The sequence below is a fragment of the Siphateles boraxobius genome, unplaced genomic scaffold (assembly GCF_051911475.1).
Source record: "Siphateles boraxobius isolate OS27281-9 unplaced genomic scaffold, OSU_SipBor_1 57, whole genome shotgun sequence".
NCBI lineage: Eukaryota > Metazoa > Chordata > Actinopteri > Cypriniformes > Leuciscidae > Siphateles > Siphateles boraxobius.
The window spans coordinates 777,501-787,500 of record NW_027509183.1 but is presented as its reverse complement, the minus strand read 5'-3'; the positions used below and the strand labels follow the sequence as shown (position 1 = coordinate 787,500).

Genomic DNA, 10,000 nt, shown 5'->3' with positions numbered 1-10,000 from the left:
GGAGCTGCAGAGAGAGCTGGGCAGGTGGGCATACCTCATATTTAATGCTGTTTAGCATGCACAAAATCCTAAAACAGTCCTAAAAAATATAACATTAAATGGTAACACTACAATTAGGTCTCACTTGTCTCATAACGTCCAAAGATAACCAATGTTCTATGTAATCTCTTAAAAAATATCACAAAACTGTATCCTGAAGTCGCGCCCTAAATTATTTCTCATCCAATTTGGGTCATTGAATATTTTTTTCAAAATGAAATTCAACAGTCCAAAAAAATATAACATTAAATGGTAACACTACAATTAGGTCTCACTTGTCTCATTAGCTAACATGAGCAATATACAGTATTTCTTGCTTCTTAATAGAAATACAGTTGTTCGGTGTTTATGTTAGTTCACTGTGCATTAACTAATGTCAACTAGTGACCGCATTTTATTTGAAAATGTTAGTAAATGATAAAAGGGACATGATCAGGTTAATGAATGGAGATAAAATAATAAAAATAAAAGTATAATAATAAAATTGTTTTTATTATTAGTTCATGTTAAAGTGCCCCTCTTATGTTTTTTTACATGTTACCTTTCATGTAGTGTGTAAAAGCTCTGCAGAGTTTCAAAGATCAAAGTGCAGATAAATTAGTTTTTGTCTCCTAAAAAGAATGAAGTGATTCTGAACTGAAACGAGTCGTCAGTAATTCAGTCTCTCTTCCTGCATGAACGTATGTAGGTTTGTACCACATTTGCATAATGCTTGTCTATCGGCTGCACTGTGTGTAAAGTGCTGAGGAAGATCTGGAGCTGTAATTCAGATATGGTAATGGCTGTTTGGATTTCTGCACGCGCTGTAAGTGATCAACCAATCACAACTAACTGGGCCATCTGATCAGAGCGGGCTTTAGGAAAAGAGAGGCTGAGAAAGATGCACTGGGAGAAAAGAGCTGATGCTGTCATGTAAATTATGGGAAAATGTAAAAAAAAAAATTGTTTTACCTTAGATGCACGTAACCCTACTGTAGGAGACCAAAGAAACTAAATTAGGAACCTTTAAAATAGCATAATATGTGCACTTTAACTAATATAGTTAAAAAATGGAACCTTATTGTAAAGTGCAACCCATTAAATTAAATAAACCTCAAAAAACTCCTAATTAAATAATTACTGCTTATTAATAGTTAGTAAGGTAGTTGTTAAGTTTAGGTATTGGGTGGATTAAGGGATGTAGAATAAGGCATTAATATGTGCTTTATAAGTACTAATAAACAGCCAATATCCTAGTAATATGCATGCTAATAAGCAACTAGTTAATAGTGAGAATTGGACCCTAGACTAAAGTGTTCCCAAGATTTCTTAAAGAGGAAATCTTTAATCTACAGTGGAAAATATGACTTGGTGTACCATTGACATTATTCTAAATGATTGTTTTACTTTTCCCGTCGTCCGCTCGCAGTTCCAGTGGAGACATGTGAGTTTTGAGTTTGTCGTCTTGTTAGTGGACACACGAGTCAGCAGAGCCCTCATCAATCTCCTGTCTTTCAGAGGATGTCCTGACTCATTGGAGGTGAATGCCCACGGTGTCGGCAGCCCCACAGACCCGTCCACCGTCCTGCCTCTCAGCTCTCCATCTCCAGACACAGACACTCTTCAGATCGAAGAAGTGCAGCCGCCCGCCAGCGGCACACGCAAGGCCAAAGTCCTGTACGCCTACTATGCTGGAGATTCCAGTGAGCTCTCGCTGATGGCTGATGAGGTGAGCAGACGTTTGCTGTAAAATATTCAAATTCATGATAATGTCCAAAGATAACCAATGTTCTATGTAATCTCTTGAAAACCCACGGTTCGGTTCGTATCACGGTTTTCGGTTCTGTACGGTTCTTGTTGTTATTTTTTCTTTTAATCTTTAACACTCCAGAAATGTACTTCAGCATATGATATAGGCTATAGCTTAATTATCCACAATTCAGGATACAGTATTAAAAAAATGTATATCATGTAATCATGCACAAACTGAATTTGACTTGACTTTAAGCACATTATTGAGACCATCTCTGAGGAAAGCTAGGTGACATTACAGCGAGATAGAAGACATTGATGAAATGCTTTTGTTTATTTGGCAAAAAAGGAGAATGTGTATTGCTATCTCTACAGGGACTTATGTGCATTTTTAGCACACAAAGATTAAAATTAACTTGCATTTATCAAACTGTCAACGTCAGTGTAGCTCTTACAAAATGTTTATCTTTTAAAAGAAAAAGAGAAAAACTCTTAAAGCACCATCTTTTAAATAAGTCAAAATCTGTTGCACATAATTGCCTATAATGAGGCTATAACAATAGAAAAGGCATAACCATAAAGTGAAACATAAGTTCAACCTCAACACAAAAACAGTATCAACAATCCTTCTATTCCCTGAGAGTGAGGAAACATTTTTTTCACTTGAAATTAAAGTGCAGTATTTGGAAACATATGACTGGAGTTCTTATCTAAACTTGGTGTCACTGTATTTAAATATCATAGGTAACATGAAATCCAAAATGTTCCCACACACGGGACTTATACTACGCTGGCGCATCCTCCAACTCCGGTTAGCCTTCCTTATCTCTCCCACTTGACATTTTTATACGTGACGAGACCTGCAGCTCTCCGTACTCCACTTTTACTGTAGGCTTGTTCGACTTGAACCGGCGCTGCACAGATCGATCGGTTTATGACATTAAAGTACCACGAGAGTGATTGAAAAGCATACGGAGCCGTTGCTCTCGCGATACTTCGATGTTAATCATCGATCGGTCTGTGCAGCGCCGGTTCAAGTCGAACAAGCCTCATATATATGTCCATTGTCCACACATCTCTTATTTCGCGCGAAAAGTTAACACACTTGCTGCGTCCCAATTCGCATACTATCCGTCCTAAATAGTATTCGAAATTAGAATTAGTACGTCCCAAATCGTAGTATGTTGAAATGAGTGTTCCAAAGATACCCGGATGGTCTACTTTTTCCAGTCAGAATCCGAAGAGCAGATCGATGCACACTCTAACGGCTGATATTGCCCACAACCCATCGCGCGTTGGACGAGGATTCGATTAGAACTACAAACACGAGTGAAAAAACTACAGACATGGAGGACGCGCGAGTCCGGTGGTTATGTAGAGAGGTTTAGATAAAGGGGTTTGAGTGGGTAGTTATCAGTATCTAACATGACGAAAAATTATTTATTCAATGTTGTCTACATTATATTGCATCTGCAGCAGCATTGTGAACTTTTGTAAAGATACGTTTAGCCATTAAGTTTTAAATGCATGAGGAGAGTCACCGCATTAATGACCCACCGCTGCAGACCAAGGTGCCACAACAATTCTCTCCGAAACGGTAGGAAATTAAATTAGATTGAATGGAGGATTTTAACTGTGACAAGATGATTGACGGCAGTTTACGGTGGCTGGACGCACGCGACAGATCTGTCCGTTAAAGATGACGAAGTAGTATGTCCCAAAGCTTGCCTACTGTTTTGCTACACACTGAAAAGTATGTACTTTTTCTTCACAAAAAGAGTACATACTTTTAGGTCGTAGTATAAGTAGGCGAATTGGGACGCAGCCACTGTCTGAGGTCACGGGCACAAGGTTACATTGCGCATGCGTCGAACCGTGCGACACACACACGCACCGAACCGAGACAAGCGAACCGAACGGTTCGGATGTTTTTTCATGTACCGTGCCACCCCTAAACTGTATCCTGAAGTCCCGCCCTAAATAATTTCCTGTATTATAGAGATGTAATGCATTATAGGCATTATAGTTTGTATTGGCTAGATTAAATTTATATTTAATATTAATAGGTTTGGTTAATATAGTCAAGTTAAATGCATTAATATTGCACTTTTCACAATACATATTGTTTCAAAGCAACTTTACAGAAAATTATGATGATAATGTCTTAATATTCTAATGCATTATAGTCACGTTTAGCAGATGGGGGATAATATAGTTTACATTTTGCAACGATTCAAGTTTATATCGTCCTATGCAAGTATACTGTATGCATGCTGATAAAGTTGGACATACTTATACTGTATATCCAATTTTATATGAAGAGCTGGGCGATAATATAGTTATAATACAGCAGTTGAGATTTGCTATGTCTTATATAGCGCTTTATATACTGTAAGTATGCAGATAAACCTGGATATATTATAAATCAAACTTTATATTTAGAGCTGTGCAATAGAACAGTTTACATTTTTCCGATGATATAAACAATCACACATCTGAGATGTGGTATATATACTGTATATTGCTTTACGTGAGTGTACTGTATGTAAGCAGAAAGAATTATCGGTATCGTTTGGTGCATCCCTAATATATTCAGATTTTGCTGGTGACAAAATTAAACATTGTGAATATTGTAAAAAAAGAAAAGAAAAGACATTTGAATATTGTTGAATATTAGAATTTTCATTAAATCGCTCAGCCCTTCTATTTAGTTAAAAGGCATTTAGACTCTAAACTGATGAAATGTTTTTCTCCATCCTCTGATTGGACGATCAGCTCATCACAGTGTACACAGTGCCTGGAATGGACTCTGATTGGCTGATCGGAGAGAGAGGAAACCAGAAGGGGAAGGTGCCTGTTACATATCTGGAGCTGTTGAGCTAAAGAGGCGAGAGACAAACACACACTCTTCCACGTCCTGACACACATTTTCCAGCTTTAACACCATAACTGAATCATGGACGCTTGGACCCGTGCGTGGGTTTATTTACTGAAAAGCAAACTATTGTATGTTTACATGCATGTCAGGGGGCTTTATTTCTGTTTGATGTTAATATTTAAGATGTTCACGATGTCCCGGACAGTTTTAACATGATTTTGGAGAAGCTCATGAATATTGACAGACATTGAGTGGAAATTAGGGCATCAGAGTAAGATTATAATCCGTCCTTCTTTTTTTAATACCGAACATCAAACCCTTATGAGTTATTAAATGATGTTAATACCCATGGTGTTAGTCAGCATTATAATTCTTTTTAAATTTCAGACTAGCACAAATATTCGCCATTACAAAACTAACGAATCATTCACAAATGCCTGAAACATTCATTACGAGCACATGCATGTATGTGCCTGTTTTTTGCACTAGAAACTGTTCTGTGGTCAGTCAGAATGTCTTTTCTGCCTTTAATATAGTTAATAATCTTTATTCAGGTTGTCCTGAAGCTGACCACTGATCTAAGATTCAAATTAAATGTTTATCTACACCGTCTAAGCACTAACACTGAGTTAGTTTCGTAAGACCTCCATAAAGCCTAAATGAAACACAGCCTTAACTGCGTCTCATAAAGACGTAATGTAACAAGCTCAGCGTTCATCACTGCAAACAACGACAAACGAAATATTCCATGCAGTGTCCAGAATATGAATGTTGATCTCCAGCCTTAAATTCTTGTTTTTCATGCATGATTATGCTGTGCACTAATAGCCGCTCAGAAAATGTATGTGCCACTTAACTATTTTTTAATCTCTTTTAATTAGAGAAAATGTAAACAAATTAAGCATCTCAATTTTATGGCCCAATTTGACATGATTTACAGATATGTGTAAAATTGTATTGTATTATTGTTTTGAAAAGCTCTGTTGTCACATTCCATTGTTCTTTTAAGTCTCGTGTTTATCACCTCTCAAACTATTCTGACTGATGTAATTATATTAATGATCATTTTGTTTATTTATATAGTTTCTGAAACCCAAGGTTGCTCTGTTGATTCTGATTAATGCCATCATGAACCCACTGCACTGCACAACCAGTTTTTATATGATGCCTATCAATGTATTTATTTTAAATTAATTTCAGACCTTTCTGTACTTAGAGTTCTGCTTCATTGTTTACTTCCTGTTTATTTATTAATTTATATTTTTAGTGCCAAAGTGCAGCTAAACATTTTAGATATTGTGACGTTATTTAGATATTGTGTTCAGTGTGCAGTGTTTATTGTATTATTTGATCTCTGATAATTTTATTATTTTAATTTTTATTGCAAATCACTGGTTAATGTATAATGGCCAAAACTGAATTCATAAATGATGAGCCCATTTAAGCCAAGTTTTTGGCTTCAGTTCTGCAGTGACGCCCTCTGTTGGGCACTTCTTGTTTTTCCAGCTCTCTTTTGCTCTTTATTGTATTTAATGCGGGCTCTCCAAACCATGCGGAGAGAATCAGGCTTAATAATGTAATAAAAGTCATTTTATTGATATAATTCTTTTTCAAGGTCTTCACTGATAATTTAAACACTTAAATAGCTTGTTTTAATTGAATGCTGCATGGTGTGTGACTACATAAATGTCACCCAATAGTGCTTATTACAGATATTTAGATGACCACAGAGAGACCGTACACATAATCTGTTTGTTAACAATTATAGATGATGGTAGTCTTCATGTAATAAAGTCAACAAAGGCACAGGGTTTATTACCAGTGACAAGAAGGTGTTTCATTTCCGGTAAGAAATGATATAATCCGAGTTGGTTGTCACTTCATTGCTTTAAGACCGTTGAATTTAAATACAAACTCTATCAATAATTTGCTTCTGAAACATGAAATGCTACAGTATAATACACTTTGATACAATGAAGTCAAGGTTAAATCTGTTTACAATGTAAGACTTCAGTGTTTAAATCTCACACAACTGGGGAAATTTAGTGCTGTTAATACGAGAATCAAAGCATAAATGCATATTTTACTCAAACAGTCAAACGCTTGGACGCCGTTTTCAGATGCACTTCCATTAGTGTTATTTCAGCGTTTTAATGATTTGATTATTACTATTTTCCTCATTCGAGAATAATAGTATAGAATGAGAAGTGACACGCTCAAACAACTTCTCCATGCTGTAAAACTAGTTTCTTCTCAGCAGTTACTGTACACTACCGTTCAAAAGCTTGGGAGCTGTAAGATATTTTAAAATAAATCAATACTTTTATACAGCAAGAATGCATCAAAAAATTTATAATGTTACAAACTTTTCTATTTCAAATAAATACTGTTCTTTGAATCCTGAAAAACTAAATATGAAGAAACATTGATAATAATCATGTTTCTAACTTCAAATCATTTCTGAAGGGTCATGTGACACTGAATGTGTTACTAATGATGCTGAAAATTCAGATTTGGACACAGGAATAAATTACATTTTAAAATATATATATTTGCATAGAAAACAGTTATTTTGAATTGTAATAATATTTCACTGTTTTTACTGTATTTCTGATCAAATAAACACAGCCTTGGTGAGCAGAGGAGACTTCTTTCAAAAACAAAACAAATTCTTACCAACTCCAAACTTTTGAACGGTAGATTATGTAATAAATGTTTTATCTGTCAGTAGTTTCTATACACAGAGAACTATCACCACATAAATAATCCAGCCCACAAAAACAAATATGCCGAACATCAAACTGAACATGACGAGCAGACGAGCCTTCTGGGACGTTTTCTCAGCTTCACGGATGTCACCCCTGGCCAGCGCGGCACGCGTCTGCAGAGAGGTCAGAGGTCAGGGTTAATAAATATATGGTTTGCGTTTGTGTGTTTACTCATCATGCATTGTGTTTCAGGTGCTGACCTCATACGAGTACATGACGGCGACGAGGCCACTCATGAGGCAGCAGAAGATGGTCACCAGCAGAGACTCCACCAGGTAATCTTTGGGGACGGGTGGCTGCTCCTCTCCCAGCGCCGGCCCGTTCATGTACTGAAACACATCCACACACACAACAAGAATAAGCATCACTAGACCTGAGGCTCCAGACCTGATCATTAGTCATTTGGTTGAGGCTTTTTATCCAGAGTGACTCATGGTTTACTTATAACCAAGAATAACCTGAATTGGTAACACTTTACAATAAGGTTCATTGATTAACTTCCTTAGTTGAGATAGATAAGTTCTTCAGCATTTATTAATCTTGGTTACTATTTATTTCAACATATACTAATATATTATTAAAATCAGAGGTTGTGTTTGTTAACATTAGTTAATGCAATGTAAATTATCATGAACTAACAATGCACAGCTGTATTTTTATTTACAAATATTAATAAATACTGTAACAAATGTATTTGCTCATAGTTAGTTCATGTTAGTTAATACATTACCTAATGAACCTTATTCTGAAATTTAAAGATTTTGTTCAAAGAGACAACGGTAACATTTTACAATAAGCTCCATTATTGAAATCAGCATTAACTAAGATTAATAAATGCTTTAGATGTATTTTTATAATTAGTTCATGTTAACAAATGGAGCCTTACTGTTAAATGTTACCTATATTGATAAAAGATGAACTCTTGTGGTTTTTCTCATTTAGTATTATGTATTGATTTCTCAGCTAATCCCAATAGCCGATTATTCAGAATGATATCTGCCGATACTGATAGCTTTGTTTTTCTTAAAGTCACCCTGTAGTCAATAATTTTATCCCTCAAAAACCACAACTAATGCTGTAACCATACAGGGAACACTCTCATTTGGTACAGTACTATAATATTAGCGATTGCAATTAACAACAGAGCTATTATATTCAACTGCTATTTATTTTCAGATATAACTATATACACTATTTACTATATACACTCAAATTACTATTTGTATGCAACTCAGTAGCACATCAGGCAGTTTTCATAAACATGATCGAACTTGCTTATATTCAAAGAAAGTTGGTTCAAACATAAATATATCATGAAATTAAATGTTCGCTAACTAAAAGTCCCACAATGCACTGTGAAAACCAAGGAGGATTGATGCTCACATATGTTCCCTTAATGGAAATTCTGAAGCATGAAACATAAATCGTATGACACGTACAGAAATAGTTTATAAATCCCTTCCAGAGATTCAAAATTAATATATTTGGGCAGAATTATTATTATTATTAACTAAAACTAAAACCATAAAAAAAACCATTAATACTTGCTATAAAATAATATATATGTGTGTATATATATATATATATATATATATATATATAAACTTATTTAGCTAAATTTAAACAGTTGCTGCATTTTGTTTCAATCTCATACATTTTAAGCAAGTCATATTTAACCACATGCTTTTTAACAATTTAAATTTAGTAGTTTTCAAAAATGAACAGATTTATGCTATTTCTGGGTTATTTGAATGAATGCATTTTGAAAATATGATTTAAATGAACTCAAATTGATGGTAATATAGTTAATACTAAACAATGCCATGATTTTTCTTGAGTGCCTTGCTCATCTGCATCACATACACTTTATTACCTTATGCTAAAACTGTGTATTCCAAAGGCATGGGGATTTTATATGCTATTCAAATACATATAAATCTCAAATTTAGGCCTAAATATTTGGGTCACGCCACAATACCTTTTTATTAGACATCAAATGTATGTCTTTATGGCCTGGGTTCACAGACAGAGTTTAGATTAAGCCAGGATTAGGCATTAGTTAAATTTAGACATTTAAGTTACTTTTATAAACGAAAAAAAAGAGAAACATTACTGATGTGCGTCTTGAGACAAAACAATGGCAATGCAAGTTGCTTTCAGTGAAAACAACCAAAACATGCATTTTAGTCTGCGACTAGCTTAAGCTTAGTGTGTGAGTTTAGTAGGGATTCACGATATATCGGCCACCATATCGGTATTCATTTTAAATAATATCGTTATCGGCCCGATAAGAAAATTTGGCTGATATATTAAAGCCGACAAATTATGTATTATTTCCTTCAGCTCAGACACTTCAGATGTGCACTGTTAGTCATCATGGTTTTAAATCGCTTGAAATATGATTGGAATCACTTCAAAAAAGGAAAATATAGTTAAGTGCAACATGTGCCGCACGAGTCCAGTGTATATAAGCTACATAAAGTTATTATCAAAACATTATAATTGTGTGTATGGGCCATGGTTTTTAATGGTGAGACTTGTTTTTGTAATCAGGCTCTCAAAAATTATATAAAAATTTGGATTA

At 35.0% G+C, this 10,000-nt stretch overlaps 2 protein-coding genes across 5 annotated transcripts in view; one reads left to right on the top strand and one right to left on the bottom strand.

Annotated features, from left to right (window-relative positions):
- Window positions 1–6,251, top strand: part of sh3glb2a (SH3-domain GRB2-like endophilin B2a) — a 20,955-nt gene extending 14,704 nt beyond the window's left edge. For 2 of the 4 annotated variants that reach the window (XM_077206884.1, XM_077206887.1), the window contains 4 exons: window positions 1–24; window positions 1,448–1,462; window positions 1,537–1,747; window positions 4,546–6,251. The exon at window positions 1–24 is cut by the window's left edge and continues 77 nt beyond it. In XM_077206884.1, the coding sequence (XP_077062999.1) occupies window positions 1–24; window positions 1,448–1,462; window positions 1,537–1,747; window positions 4,546–4,653 (358 nt within the window). In that variant the 3' untranslated portion in view covers window positions 4,654–6,251. The remainder of the gene's footprint in view (window positions 25–1,447; window positions 1,463–1,536; window positions 1,748–4,545) is intronic. The other 2 variants (XM_077206888.1, XM_077206886.1) reach the window with 1 other exon arrangement.
- prrt1b (proline rich transmembrane protein 1B) overlaps window positions 6,224–10,000 on the bottom strand; it is a 6,618-nt gene continuing 2,841 nt past the window's right edge. Inside the window, exons 3-4 of the mRNA XM_077206889.1 lie at window positions 7,617–7,745; window positions 6,224–7,529 (exon numbers count right to left, since the gene is read on the bottom strand). Of these exons, the coding sequence (XP_077063004.1) occupies window positions 7,383–7,529; window positions 7,617–7,745 (276 nt within the window). The 3' untranslated portion in view covers window positions 6,224–7,382. The remainder of the gene's footprint in view (window positions 7,530–7,616; window positions 7,746–10,000) is intronic.